The following is a 16,348-nucleotide window of genomic DNA, read 5'->3' as shown; positions in this document are numbered from 1 at the left end:
GGTCTGGAGAATGCCTCGCCAAGAGTTTTGGCTCAACAGATTGCAGCCAACTGTAAAGCATGGTGGTTTCAGCGTGATGGTTTGGGGAGCTGTTTGGGTTAGTGGGAGATCGAGCTTAGTGGAGTGCGTTGGCAACATAAATTTTGCGAGATACGGTATACGAGATTGGGTATAGAAAATAACATATAAACTATAAAGTTTTACTGAGAATACGTTTGAAAAGCATTTAGGAGGTTCTAGGGATTACACAAAGGAAATTTGAGATTTTTGAGATGAGGAAAGGTATTTTAATTTTAACATGAAAATTACTTGTCATACGGACTATTCAAATACTCAATATGTTAATGGACAAATCTTTATTTTATTAAAATTTTATTTTGTGAAGATATACACACTATACTGAAAGTTAGAAGTATTAAATCTATAAAGACTTTAATTGAGTACAAAGAGGTCATGTGGTTAGTCAAATTGACCGAGCCAGTGTTGAGAGAGTTAACCATGTAATGGCTTGGTCAATTTGACTGACCTTGTAACCACCACATAGCAAAAAAAAATTAAATAAATATAAATTACCTTTTTTTTCTACAATAATTGTACATTATAACAGACAATGCACACCATTTGCCAAAATTCATTATATTGCCAATTCATTTTGAACAAATTCCCTATATTACTAATAAATTATGTATGAAGTTTTGATTATGCAAATGTATGCTAACAGAACATCCTACATGTAATTATTTTTGTTACTTCAATATTTCTGTATATTTACAAAAATATGTTTAAAAACTGATATATTAGAATTTAAATGTTAAAAACATTTTTTAAAACATTTAAATGGAACCTAGCACCTCTAGTTTATGACAATGCTTGACCTAAAGTGTTGTACCTATAACTATACAGTTACGTAAAGGCTTTATAACCAATAAAATGGAACAAATAATCATAAATCATTTTATTTATCAGGCCAAAGTAGAGACTTAGTATTTTTGATATTTTTCAAGAAGCCTAAGTTTAAAAGTCAATTAACATAAGATTACAATAACATCAATCTGTTTTCTAAAATAGAACATTTGACAATTAATTTCGCTTTTAACAAAGTTTGAACACCAACATAGAAAGCATAAGAATAAAACTAGAATATCTATTCAGAAAATATCGTACTACAGTGTTAACAAGTAACAACAATGTTCAACTTCAAACTAGCTGCATTAATATTTCATTTTTACTTATCAAGGAAAAATCAGTTACATAACAAGTATACTAAGTAAGAGCTACAGGTGTCCTAAACAATACTAACTTTGATGAAAACAAATCTAAAGTCTGGACACAATGGCTGTGTCTAGAAAAAAGGCAAAGCATGAAAATTTACCATGGCAATATGTACCCGACATTCATATTGTTATATCAGCTTTAAAATAAGCAGTTATTGGCTCAGGACTTAACTGGATTGCTTTAGACTCTAGTTGTGTTGATTTTAGAAAATGTTAAAAAGGCTTTTATAGTAATTTATACTACAATAAAATAAAAACATTGACATCTAATGCTCCTTTTTGATACCGTAAACATATCTAGTTGTTTGGTTAAATCCTGATGAAAAAAATTGAATAGGTGCAGTTCTGTATTTCTTAATGTTTTATAAGTAACATAATTAATCTCTAAAGAGAAATTGATAAGTGTGTGTTTGGCCTCTCAGACCTTTTTTCCTATACCAGTTATTATATATATAATGATGGAGTGATCCAGATCCCTTAAACCCCTTCTCCTAAATCCAAGCTTGCTTACACAACATTAAAGACTAGTTATACAGCCATAAATTAGAAATGTAACACAGTGTTAGAAAAACAATAACAGTAACTTTACACTTTATCTAACACTAAATAGCCAGAGTTGGCAGTAGGTGATGCCAGCCAGTTACCTTCTCTCCGGTAAGCATTTCAAAATTAGTGATAGTGGCAGATAGTCTGAGCAAGGGGAGCAAGTTTAGTGGCAATGGAATTCTTACCCAAGACCTTCAAATCACAGGTTACTTTAGGACTATATGGTCAACATTGATTGATCCAAAATACTATATTATTACAGTGGAAGTCTCTTCTTTGATATAAAAAACCACTAAAAATTTTGTTACAGTGTTACATACAATATTTGTAAAAACAAAATATTACTATAGCTAGTGTGGATAAGTTAAACATTGTTACTTGTTAAACAATAATACTAAATTATCTGAAAAAATTTTCTATATATATTCTTACTCATTTCCTAATGGTTTTCAAATTTGTCATGGTAATTAACTACCAAAATTATTATTGATAAATATAATTTTTATGTTTGACTTTAAATTTAGGCTAGAAGGATATCCTAAAATACTAGGTTTTTACTTCTGCTAAATGTGCATTTGTATAATAAATAAAATGAGTTATGATTATTCTTTTCCTTGGTTGTTTACAAAGCATTTGAGTAACTGCTTAGTTATAAGTACAACACTTAAGGCTTCAACACTGTCCTAAACATACGAAAATGTAAAATAATACTAAATTATCTGGAAAAGTGTGCACATTATTGTTGCAACAGGTGACTGGTAATTAAGTAAATCTTTTGTCATTTCTAATGTCAAACAGTGCAGTTGTGATGAGTGTATAATACATTTTCATGTACAAAGTTTAGGATTAAAAAAAGTAACTTAATTCTAATAAATAGTGTCTAAAGTCTTATGGCAGAGTTTCTTCTTAATTTTCACATTTTTTCATTAACATGGGCGATGATAATTAATAACTGAATAAAAGTATCTTAATAAAAAAAAAGCATGTTTTTAATAAAGCAGGATGATTAGTGATATTTGCTAAATGATTAATCAATGGAGTCCTTAATTGATGAAAAAAAAAAATCTGGGGAAAGAGATAGATAGGAGGGTAGGAATACCTTTATTTGTTGGTCCAATCCAGACTGAAGGCATTCATTGCCAGAGCCAATGGATAAGGAACTGGAGATCAGAACAGAGGGAGTGTGGCCTTGATGAGGGTGGCAAACTTGACCAGCAGAGGAGCACCCCACTGGGAGCATGCCCACCGAAAGACCTGGGGATCATTCCATGGGGAGAATCTTGTTGGGATGAGATAACTGATTCATAACAAGAATGACAGCACCCAGGACATGACAAGCCAACAGGAGAATGTGCAATGAGTAGACCCAGAAAAAGAGAACCAACATTGGAAAACAAAGTTAACAAGAACGAATGCACCACAGTTGATAGTTGGAAGAGACAACGGTCGAACAGTCAAAATGGATCATGATCAACCTGTTTCGTACTAAATGGGAGGTTCCAAAAAAAGTGATTTGGAACCTTGACCTGACCAAAGACCAGCAACCTTGTGAGATGTATGTGGTAAAAGATATAACATGGGACAGGAAAGTGGAAGAAAAATAAAATATCAGCCATGGTGATGTCCCTGTAGAGCCACTAGACAAAAACAACTATAGAGGATTAAAATATAATCCAAGGGATCCTGAACAAGAGTCCAAATATCATGAAATAGCCACTGAAGTTCCTGCAAGAGAGCATGCCCAAAGGAAGAAAGGCTACCAGGGAAGCCTTCTCTAACTAAACAAGCTAACCCACATATGTAGCTTTCCCAAAAGAAAATCAGGTGAGTGTGAGATGCCTGAAGAGATAGAGCAAAGGCAGCCAGTCATCCATGTGATGAAGAAAACCACAGACAGCATGAACATAGAAGATAACCACCCAACTGAAACAAAGTGAGTCAAAGACAGACCCAACAATAAGGTGTGGAATGAAAAGACCCGATGCCCCAGAAGACAAGAATGAAGGTAAAACTGGGATGCAGGGGAAAACAGATATGTGAAGAGAAGCATCTGAGATCTCCACCTTGGTCAACCAAACACCTGGAGTAAAAACTCATCAAAGGGTGAAAAAAACAAAAAACAAATTCCATAGCAGAATGAGGAAGGCCAATGAAACTGTCTAGGTTGGAGAATAATTACAGAATGTCAACTCTGTTGTAATAATGCATTACAAACAACTGGGAATAGAACCTCAGAAATGGGTAATTGACTAATGAAATAGCATCTCAACTGAGAACCCCACCAATTCTGAAAGAGGCTGGTGAGAAAAAAAGGGATCCCAAGGAGAAGGCATGGAAAAGGTCTGTAAGGAATGGAGGATGGGAAAGGGAGAGTCATATCCACACATGAAGCACTCACGTATCTATGGTAAATGCGGGGAGGACATGTGGCTCGCCCCAAAACCTGGAAAGAAGGCACTGGGAAAGGAGTGTATGACACAGAAATGGGCCCTAATAAGGTTGGAAATGTCAAAAAACAAAAAAGAAAACTGATGAGAAGGTACACTTAGGACTCCAACAAGGTAGGAAGTCTCCTAAACACTGACAGTTACAAAATATGGCACCAAACAAAGGGCAAGGAAAAACTGAAGGAAGGAAAAGCACAAGAGTAAACAGTGCACACCACCAAGAACAACCCACCAACAGAAGAGCCAAGTATATAGGTACAAAGGGAGAGGAAGAAAGGGAGGGTATGGGTCTACCCTGAAAACCCCACAGAAGTCAGGTGGATAGACTTGGTGAAAAGAGGTGTGTAGGAAAAGGTAACAAAGAAAGTGAGGAAGGGGTCTACACAAATGTGAAAACTAGGCCTGGGAAAAGTACTTTACAATTTCAAGATGTGATCACCATGCCTGAAAGAATGACTCAAAGACTGAGAGTCCGGGAAAAAATGCAAAGCCCAGAATGTGACTGGATTATGAACTAAACAGCATGGACCCTGAAGTCTGTACAGGAAAGGCAAACTGATAAAAGGTATAATACCTGGGAAATTACGTCAAGGAATGGTTGACGAAAAACATGGAGAACATTTATAGGCATAGCTCTTGACTGCATGGAAAAGAAAAGAGGTGGTAAAAGGCTATCCAAAATATCATTATACATATGAGACACATCAAGGAGTGCAACATCTGTCCCTGGTGCAAGAGCCATATCAGGCTGTATGCTAAAATCTATTTTGCAGGAAAAGAAGGCCAAAACCATTGAAATAATAGACCCAGAATCCACAGAAATGACTGTTGTGGTATGGTGGCAAGTGTTACAGAAGAAGCAGTAGTTGTAACACTATTTTGAGAAGTCAATTAAAAGAAACTTAACTGGATAAAACAAATTCAATCCACAAATAATCATGGAATAATGCAGAATGTAAAAACAATTAAGTCACTTGTTGAACAAATTAGACTAAAAATAAAAGAAAATTAAGTAAAAATGTTGGAAATTAAAATGTGTCTGCACTTGAGCATGCCAAATCAAGAAATGAAGATTGGGTTCTACAGTATAGAGGGAGTCAGCTGTGCTATGAAGGTGTGTCACACTCCTATTGGTGGAGGGTTATTGCACGCTATAACACAACTGGAGCACAAGGCTAATGGCAAGCAAAAATTTGTGCACATAGAGGGCAGTAGATGTCGAAAAAACCTATTATATGAGTGGACGAAAGTTATCGTGTCAGAAATTAAAGCTACCTATGTACACACAAAACATACACTTGTATAATTAATTTTTAAAAACAAGAGCAGAAAAACATACTTACCACTTCTTCCACCAAAGACCAGTCAACTAAAATATCAGGATCCACTGAATGGACAGCATAATTTCCATTTTCATGCACAACAAACTGGTAACTGGAACATTTAATTTCTTTTTAGCTGGTGCTTGACACCTTATGGAATTAATCTCTTTGAAAATTTACAGTTGTCACTATTATATATACAAAACATTAAATTTACAGTCTGTACAATTAAAAAGAAAGAAAACACTTAAAATTGTGAGATTGTAACCTTATATAATGTAGCAACATAAAAAAAATATTTTTCCTGCTCAATGAATATCTGTGTGTGACTTGTCATGTCTGTACTGTTACTATAGGTTAATGATTACTTCTTTACTTTATAATAACTTTAGGTTTGTGTATGAAAGTAATTTTGTACTTTTAGATGTCCATATAACATTTTCAATGATATATTTAACTAAACAGATAAAATATTATAGAAAAATCTGCTGTAACTATTGACTAATAAGCTTCAACAATAAATTGGAAAATTTCCTTCTTTACTTTTTAACTAAACCTGCCTTTCTTCTTGTAATTACAGCTGCAGAGCTTTATTTCTGTAGTATATAAATTAATTGAAGTGTTTTCTTCAACACATTCAATACCAGTGCTCCAAAGTATTGGGGCCCTCATCTATCGACTTGAAAACAAAACCAAACAAACCATGTGTCTTGATTTCATATTTATGAAAAAACATTTCATTATCTAATAAAAAAAGTCATAATATTTGTTAATTTTAGTTAATTTTTTTAAATTAAATTGACTGACTATTAAACTGAATGTGCATTTTTGGGAGTGTTTATTTCAGCATTACAGTGTTACAAGGGAAAGTGGTTTGGTTTTGTAAATTATCAAAAAAATTGTGTTAGATGATTTAAGGACAGCCTCTTGTAACAATTTTTATCATGTACTGTTTCAATCTTAGGCCCACACCAGGAAATGACAGTCATACTGCTAAAAACTAGTCAATAAAACTTATTAGTATCTAAGGTATGTAATATCTTGTAATAAAGTAATTTAAATTCTATATAATAATCGAAACAGTAACTCTTTAAAAGTGATATTTTTAAAGGCTATCTGAAAAATTAATAATGAAGAAATCAATATTGGGCTTAAAATGAGATTTTAAAAAGTTGTTTCAGTGAAATAATTAGTAGAAAATGGCTTCAGGATGAAACAAAAATGCCAGGGATGAAATGTCCTGAAATCCACTTTCAATATTGAATGGACTCAAAATTGCAAGGTGAAATGAAACTATAACTCTGAATGTAGTAAGTTTGCTCATGAAAGTTTGCATGGTTTTAGTATATAAATAAACATTGCTATAAAAGAAAGAATCTGACTTTGTTATGTGATATTTGTCCTAAAACTCTGATTGTGAATATCAGAAAATTTGCCTACCCCAAAAGAACAGAAAGGTAGTTTCCAGGTTATGAATAAAAATACTTTTATTAAACATACAGTTTTGATATTGCATTGGTATAATCTCTAGAACATTTTAAATAAATATCAAAATCTTATGAAAAAATATACATATAACAATAAGTTTAAAAATAAACATTAAAAAATTCTTAAAAGAACTCCCAACATGACCCGTTTGCATTTGTGCACCAGGTGCTCTTTAAGTCTAACACTAAATGCTCTTCATAAAAAGACTTCTATAGTTTAAAAAATGTATTTTAGAACACAATAAACTATTCCAAATCTATTAACAATTTCTCATGATTCTACTTCACTTTTTTTTTAGTATTTCATTTCAAAAAATTAACTTCCTACTTATAACAATATCCTGAACTTATATATAAACTAAATTGTTATCAGATAACAAACCAAGAAATTTCGGAAGAGGCAAGCCAGGTTTTCCCACATACTTAGAAATATTTGTTGATTTCGCAGCCTAGCAATGAGGTAGAAGCTCGAGGCATGGCTAGGGTGACCAGATTTTCAAATCATAAAACTTGGATACACTCAAATTTTCAGATGTTAAATCCGTGCCTAATTCCCCATCTCAAGGCAAATTATAAACAACCAATTATACAAGTCATAAATATTATCAGGTAAAACGGATATTTTTACTTACATTATTGCTGCTACGACACCTCTCTTACAAGTGAATTTTTGATACCAATTACTTGTTCACCAGGAGTTCATAAAATTTTGAGCAACTGAGAGTCATTTTCATCCTTGAGTTACTTGAAAATTGAACAAGAGATGAGAACGGCACTTATGTGCACTCAAAACTGGCTCTGTTTGGTAGGTGAAAAACATGTACTCAGTGATGTATGCAATAGTATCATGTCTGTTGCAGCCTGCCTTATAGCCCACTTCAAATAAAATTCACATACAAGTACATACAGACAGATATCCATAGATACACCAAGGAAGCATCAACAGTAATGATTATTAAAAAAAAGGCAGAGAATCATACCTAACCTTCAGAAGAGTGGGTTGCCAACAGCAAGCAAATGATTTTTAAGTCTTGCCTTCTATAATGTATTAACTCTATCACTACAGGTTCTGTCCCAGGGACCAACCTCATAACCTTTTTTTCTTATTAGAGTTTTCAAAATATAACTTTTAATAGAGGAAGCATATCTTCATGAAATTTTGCAGATTATCAGTAAACATTAAAAGGCTTTAGTACACAAAATATCAGAACGTATTATTAAGTTTTAAGATTTTTAAGTAATGATTTGCTCATGCCTTTTTCTCTTCAAATGTTGACTGTCCAACATGCAATGTAAGTTTGATTTTAAGATTAAAAATACTTTTATGCAGCAGAAAATTCTCAAATTTCCGATGCAAAATCTTTTTAACCTCCTAATAACCTGAAGTTAATTATCAAACATTTTTTTAGAAAATCTTTATATTTTGTGTCATTTTCAGTATTTTATCTTTGTATGGGTTTTGTCGATTTGACTGACCTCGTTAACTAACATAAAAAATTTAGAAATAGATATAAATTACACTTTTTTCATTCCAGAATGACTACAAATTATAACATGAAACCACAAATGTTTAGTCTAAATAGCTTAAAATCTTATAACATTATACATCTATCATTATTATTATTTTTAATTCATTGACCTTTCAAACGTGACTGACTAACATTACAGAAGTTGCAATGATGAGGTGCAAGTGCAGTCATGTTACAGTATCTGAGAGTATAAAACTGGCCTATACAAACTGGCCTATCTTCAGTTTGTTCTAGTGAACCAGTATCTTGTAAAATACAATCACATTTCGGTTATACTATATTATATATGCATATATTATATTACTATTTACAAATAAGTTCTTAAATTGTTATTTTTCTTAAAACACAGAACAGTAAATAAAGAAATATAGAAAACAATGATTTTTTCTTATTACAAACTTTGTACTCATTTGCCAGCTTGCCATAATTTGCTAAGCCTTGTCAAATTTTGCAAGTGGAGGATGTAAAACAAGATTTTTTTAGTTTTTTTTTATATATGCATTTTGAAATAACCAAATACTATAAGTTTAATAAATTACTCTATTAATGTTGCAGAATTCCACTGTAATTTATCAGGCTTACTAACTAAACTGTATCTGATTTTTAAAAAATATTGTTTTTCGGACAACATTTTTACTTATCACTTCCTTCAGCAATTCCAGACAAAGAAATAATCTTGGGAACTTCCCACCTTCTAGGGCTATACTAAACTTCTTAAATATTGATAGTTTTATAGTACATTAAGAGTGATTGTTCAAGGCTTACATTCCTGCCAGTATCAATAAACTTGACTTTACATTCTTGAGTACAGAAGAAAATTCCTATGAGAATTTAGAATGCCAGGAATTTAGTAGCCTGAGTGTCTATATCTTAAATCAATAAATGCCACCACGTTCATAAACATACCAAAAATTGTAATTTCAACCCTTTCACATTATATGAACTTTTTTTGTGTCAGAGTGTATAATGTATACTTTACTATACATCTTCTTTACCAAAACTAATTTTTCAACTCAAAAATAAAATCTTGTGTTTAATAAATGACATAACATACTTTGCTTGTAAGAACTGTTCTTTGTTGTATCTAGGTAAAGATGATTGCCGTTGTGCCCCTCCTTTGGGCCACAAGTTTCCACCAAGTCCGCTTTCTCGTGGAGTGAAAGTAAAATTCAAAAGATGATTTAAATTTATCTTCTTTGAACCAGGATTCTGTGCAGAACCTATTTCAGCACCAATACTTTCTACTACCTGTGGAACAATACAAGATGATTTTTATAACAAAGTTTCAAATGGTCATTTTGTTATATATCTATAGCTTAAATAAAAATGGATAAAAATACCTTACTTAAATTTGCATTATATTTCAATAACCAAGCTTTGAAAAATTAAAAAAAAAAGTTTTTGTACAGCTCTACAGCCAGATAATCTTCAATTACAACATGCAATATCTAACTGTATTTACAATCTTAAAGGTCAGTCTAAGCTAAAGTTGTTTTAGAGAATGCATCTAATATTATCAGACATCAGTAAGTCTTTATGTAAATCACACTTTCACAGACTGCATGGAAACTGTGAAACTGGCCCAATACCACACTATTTTTAACCTTATAGATCTTGGTTGGATGGATCTAACCTAACTGTACAAAGGTCTAAAATTAACAAAGCATGCTATGTTTTGCTATGTTGTATTTATTGTTCAAAACCTCTTTGAGTAGCCAAATTACATTACCATAGACCAGTTTTTTGGAGGTGATTGGTTGGATGGATCTAACCTAACTGTACAAAGGTCTAAAATTAACAAAGCAACCTATGCTAAAACATATAATGTGCTTACAATAAACAAAACACTTTACCCTACTTTAAGCTATCAAGTTTTTTTGTTTATAGTGATTCCAATTACTTCTGAACTGCATTCCCTATTATAACAAGATAAATATATTTTTAGAAGCTTTGGTTTATAGTATTTTAGAAATTTTCTTTTATGGTTTCACTTGTCACCTTTAGAAAATGTTTTCCAGTTGAAATGTAGCTTTAACCCGTTACGTGCATACTTTTTTGTTTGTATATTCAGGTCTATATACATGTTTACTTAGATCAAGTATATTTCTAAAACCATTTGAAGTAGCCCAAGATACATATGGAAACAACTGTTCAGTACAACCTGAAGATTCAAATTATTTGCATATCTGATGACATCACACTTCCAATATGGCCACCATATTTGAGAAATTTGTAGTTTAATTTTTTTCTTTTGATCTGACATAAAGAAATCCCCTGATTTCATAGAAGAAGTTGAGAGTTATTTACCTTTTGCTATGTTGTATTTATTGTTCAAAACCTCTTTGAGTAGCCAAATTACATAACCATAGGCCAGTTTTTCAGAGGTGATTTGTGAATACAGATAATGAAATAAAAAACAATTACACACAATCAGTTTCCCCTTCCTCATGAACACAGGAACATCACTTTTCTTTTGAGAGATAAGACAGCAGGTTTCAAAGCTGCTGGCATGTCACAGCAGTTTACATTCACTGTAACACACAGTCCCATGTTCTGATTAAACAGTTCGTAAACCAGGGGCACCCTAGTGAAATAACTGTCTACATACAGTTCATGCCCTTTACCGACGTATGGTTCCATCATATTCTGACCAAGCCTATAGATTACTGACACATCATCACCATTCTCATTTTTACCTGCATAGAGTGACCATTCAAGCACTTATCCATTTCCTAACTCAGATAAAACAAAAGCTTTGAATCCCCCATTTATAGTTTTTTGGGCTATCTGTTTTAAAACATTTCTCTCTCCGAATGCAATTGTCATGTCATCCAATCTCAATTCCATTCTTGGACCAAACAGTTGTGCAAATTATCATATCAATCAGTAGACACACCTTGAATAACCTATAATGACAAGATGCACCTCTGGCAACATGATCACATTATTATTTGAAAAGTGCAGGAAGCTCAAGATGAATTCAAATCTATCCTTAGTAAGAACACAGAAACCAGGAGTGTCAGTTAGCCAAAATGTGTCCCAGTAGTCTTCTGTTTTGGGTTTACTGACTAAGCCTATTGCAAGGTGCAAAGCACAGAATGCTTTCTTCTAATGACAGTTCACAAGTATCCATTTACAAAATCATGAATGTGGTTTCAAATCATCACCTTTCCTTTGTAAAAACTGCTTCTGTTTCAATGTGATCAAATACAGTATCATCCAGGAATAACTGCAAAAAATTGATAGGGTCTGCATCATTTAGATTATGGTTGCTCCTGTACTTTATATTTCAATCATCAAAGTTGGAAATCCAAGGTTGAAAATGTTCACCCACCACCAACCTCCACCCATCCTTATTTCCACCACCAAGTCCACACCTAGCTTGACTCCCATGAATAAGTCGACCATACCACGTGTAGGTTGTTGCGCGTTACCAGACCTAGTCCTGGGACGACTTGGGTATAGTCAAACACCCAAGCGTACTAACACTGGCAAATATATATTGTTTTTACATCATGCACCATGTAAATGAGACCTCCCTTGAAAGTTGGCCCTTTTTGAAATGGGAACCTCATAATCACTGTCAGTGTCACCATTATCACTTGCCTCCACAGGCCCTGCTTCAGTATTACAGCTATAACTATCCACATCAGTACCACTCATATCTTGCTAAAAATCATCAGGTAATTCAGGTTCAGAGTCAGAATCATCATCAGCTTGCACAAGTTCAACTGTCTCTTTAAATGTGATAATATTGTAGGGATTTGATGCCATTTTGGGTATGTTTTCTCATAAAAATTAAACAACTGTCACCTGCAAACATTACTGATTTTTTATACGTGGGAAATTCAAACAGCATCATGTGGTTGCCACATGGCAGTGTATGCACCTAAAGGGTTAACTTTTAGTACTAACACAATTTACAATTGGTATTCCAGTTAATCTTGTTGGTTTGGATTTTCATGCTATTTTAAATGTTTATTTAGTTGCCATAAAGAATTAAGCATGTGAAAGAAAATTGTTTTTCGTTTTATTTCCACATTAAAGCAAAACACTACCACGGTTTACAAAGGTAAACTTTAAGCTCATGCACTGCTGTGCATTTATAAACAAAGAAAGATTAATTTAATTAACAATGACTTGTTGCAACAAAGCTGTGTACATTTTTCCAGACTTTTATTTAATTATGTACTGTTTTAAATGTTCATAAGCCTGTTTACAACAATGAATAAAATAAAAAACTTGGAGATTTTGTAACCTAGTTTTTAATAATAATATCAATTTATTTTGTGATACAAATAATTTTGAAAGTTATAACTTTATTTTACAAAGTTTGAAAACCATCAGGGAATGAATAAGAATAAAACTAGAAAGTCTGTTTGTAATATAGCATTGTTGTCTTAACAGTAGTGTTTAACTTTTTCATGCTAGCAGGTGTAATAAAGATTTTATTTTTAAGAATACGGTATGATATCCATTACATTTCATAACTAAATTTTCATTGTTTTTATCATGAAAGAAGATAAGATTTTCACTTTAAAAATCTATAGGCCTAAATAAAAATTAAGCTTAAAATAAGGCCAATTTATTCTGTATTATAAAAGTTTAAATTGTTATGGCTATACCAACAGAAAATGTACAATAAGAAAACCTAGAGTCAAATAAGATACTATTACAGTGCTCCAGATAATCTTAGCCATAAGTATGGCACTGATCAGTTTTGCCACTATCAGTATTTGCCAAAGTTGGTCAGTAATTCAGTAATACAAACAATAATATATATACTGGTTTTGTTACAAATAAATCATTTATAAGAGTTTGAACATGTCAATATTATCTTATGTGTATTTAGCCTCAAGAAAGTACTACAAAAATACCTAATTTACACATTTATATATTTATTTCAACTTTTTTTTAATTCTCTGTTTGCATGGTTGTAGTTTCATTGTATAGGTTGCTGGAGTGTTGTGTTCAGTCCTGGGCTCCTTACCTTGGGAAAGACACTGAATTCTTGGAGGGGGGTCGGAAGGGTTGCTAAAATGGTGCCTGGTATAGAGAGGTTGAAATCTCTCAAATTGTTTTCCCTTGAAGGGGGAAGAGGTGGAGGGGATCTGATTGAGGTGTTAAAGATTATGAAGAGAACTGATAGTATTGATGTATCATATTTTCATACTTAACTGTGAGAGTGGTGGGTCTGGGGAACACAGATATCCCAGAGACTTAGACAAATTAATTTTTCAGCATCTAAAAAAATATTCCGGGCTTATAATATACTGAGAGATCCACATATGGAAGTGTTGACATACATACATACATACATATATATATACACACACACAGCTCACTCACCTGACTCCTTTCACCATTATAATACAATCCATTGTTTTTGTTGATGTTGAAATTACCACGTGGACGTGGTCTCTTATCATTTGTAGTGCGACTTTTTTGTGGGGCAGGCTTTTTAATAGGTTCATAGCGAAATCCAGAACTTTCTTTTTGTTTTGTAGAACGAGGAAATTTTGACGTAGTATCTGGAAAAAAAATTAATCCATCACATTATATATACTTCTAACTCATACCTGTACTTTAACAATAATGCCCTATGTAAATTTTTGGTAATTACATTTTCATTATGCTAGGACTACAAAATTTTGTATTTAAGCAAACAAGAATTCCATAGTTATTAGCCCAGGGCTGGTGCAGTAGTTTTACTTATATGAAATGTGTGCTCATGTGTAAAATCTAATCTATATTTGTTAAAATTTATGAAAATGCCACCTGCTATTCTTTTTTTCAAAACATTAAATATCTAGTCTATGATATTTTTGCAAAATTGTTAGCCCGTTTATTGACAACAGACTAAACCCTAATAAGCCTGACATACAAACATGTGACTCAATTACTAAATTGTAAATTAAAATACCCAGTTATTTAGTTTTATATTTATAATACTTGCTTGTCTACATGATTATTCTTTGCTGGGATTATAGTAGTTATTTTTCAATGTCAAGTTTACTGATACAAGATGAAATGCTATGTTTAACTTTAAGCAAAATGACTAACTGGTTCCAATCGGTACTCCATAATTTTTTTCATAGGTATAATATCAAAAGGGTCAAGTGTGCTCTGATTGTCAGAATACCATGTGGTTGTTTTAATTTCATCATATTTGCAGACTGGATGATCTGTTCAGAGATTAATTATTATATACTTTAAGTTACAATAAGATTTTCTCAAAACATCAGAAATACCAGACTATCAGTATCACATATGTGTATAGCTAACCTGCCCATTGATTTTTACATCTACATTTTATATGCTCTACTAAATTGTATTATTTTTTGGTTTTGTAATACTGTGAAACAACTAACCTAAACCTCCTATGCTGGCCAAACGTCATGAGATATTGTTGGGTTTATGGCCAAAAATATCATTAACAGTGAGGGTACCCAACTGATAAAGCAATGCATTCTAGTCTTTGTATGTAAAAACATAAGAAATGTATATTTAAATATACTGATGGCCAGCTTGATTTCTAGTTTTGCTTGGTCAGAAGTTATCATTATGTAGTACTAGTAGTACTAATAATGATACATCCTAAGTTGTACTATTCACTATTGTACTTTTATTTGTAAGACTTAATATGTAACATTAACACTGTTCTAACGATAATATTAATAATAACTAATAAGTGTGTTCACTATTACAACTTAGTCTATTACTATTAGTAATTGATATATATTAATGAATGTTAAGCTGCATCACAATTTCATATACAAATTACAATTACAATCTACATTTTACAAATTTATTTGTAAATTGTAGTAGTACTACCTTGTTTTACTTTCGAATCAGACCCGTTGGATTTTGAAGATGCACTGCGGCCAGCTCCTTTTTTTTCCATAGTTGGTTCTTCTAACATCCACAAAACTTTCAAATGATTCGTGGGTGTATTCAAGTTCAAAAATAAGAGCAAAACAAGCTCCGCTCGGAGAATTTTTGTTGCACTCTTGTTTCTTCATGGCATAAAATCTAACAATACATGCTTAGTTATACAACAAACTATTACTCGATACACTGTTTAAATTTTGAATCAAGAAAATTAAAATAAGAAATAAAACTATACTGGGGATATCCAAATCCCCAAATCCGCCCAAGGGGACGAAATAAACACACCTGCGTTACTCAACAATTGAATAGTCGTGGCGCAAAATGGCGACGAAGGAAGGATATAAATTTTAACAAATAATTTTAAAAAGCGACATCTATTCTACACATTTACAAAAAATAGGCGTTCGTTAAAATAAGGAATTTAATACAATTTCTAAAAGTACATATACGCCGCAGCCAATGGGGCATTTGCCCTACCAATACTGTTAGCATCATTCAGTGACAAAAATATTTGAAAGAAGATTAGAAAAACTGCCTTCAAATTCGATGACGAGGAACCTACTTTGAGACTAATAATGGCTGGAGACGGCAGTTTTTCTAATCTTCTTTCAAATATTTTTGTCACTGAATGATGCTATTCAAATTCGATGACGAGGGACCTACTTTGAGACTAATAATGGCTGGAGACGGCTTGAATGGGTAATGAAGAAAAACTTTAATGTAAGTTTAACATAACAGCAAATGTACAACGTTTCGACAAGGTTTTGTCATGATCAGGTACAAGTTTATATTTATTATTATAGTATGTTATAGTTTTTCTTCATTACCCATTCAAGCTGTCTCCAACCATTA

The 16,348-nt window shown here is 32.5% G+C and overlaps 1 protein-coding gene across 2 annotated transcripts in view; it reads right to left on the bottom strand.

Moving 5' to 3' along the window:
- The window catches only part of LOC106457442 (RING finger protein 10-like), a 41,360-nt gene extending 25,543 nt beyond the window's left edge, over positions 1-15,817 (bottom strand). For both annotated transcript variants that reach the window (XM_013916862.2, XM_013916863.2), the window contains exons 1-4: positions 15,440-15,817; positions 13,955-14,136; positions 9,660-9,853; positions 5,611-5,701 (exon numbers count right to left, since the gene is read on the bottom strand). In XM_013916862.2, the coding sequence (XP_013772316.1) occupies positions 5,611-5,701; positions 9,660-9,853; positions 13,955-14,136; positions 15,440-15,527 (555 nt within the window). In that variant the 5' untranslated portion in view covers positions 15,528-15,817. The remainder of the gene's footprint in view (positions 1-5,610; positions 5,702-9,659; positions 9,854-13,954; positions 14,137-15,439) is intronic.
- Positions 15,818-16,348: the final 531 nt, after the last annotated feature.

Source organism: Limulus polyphemus, unplaced genomic scaffold (genome assembly GCF_000517525.1).
Source record: "Limulus polyphemus unplaced genomic scaffold, Limulus_polyphemus-2.1.2 Scaffold331, whole genome shotgun sequence".
Classification (NCBI taxonomy): domain Eukaryota; kingdom Metazoa; phylum Arthropoda; class Merostomata; order Xiphosura; family Limulidae; genus Limulus; species Limulus polyphemus.
Note: the sequence above shows the minus strand (reverse complement) of the source record. Positions and strands in the feature narration are given on the sequence as shown.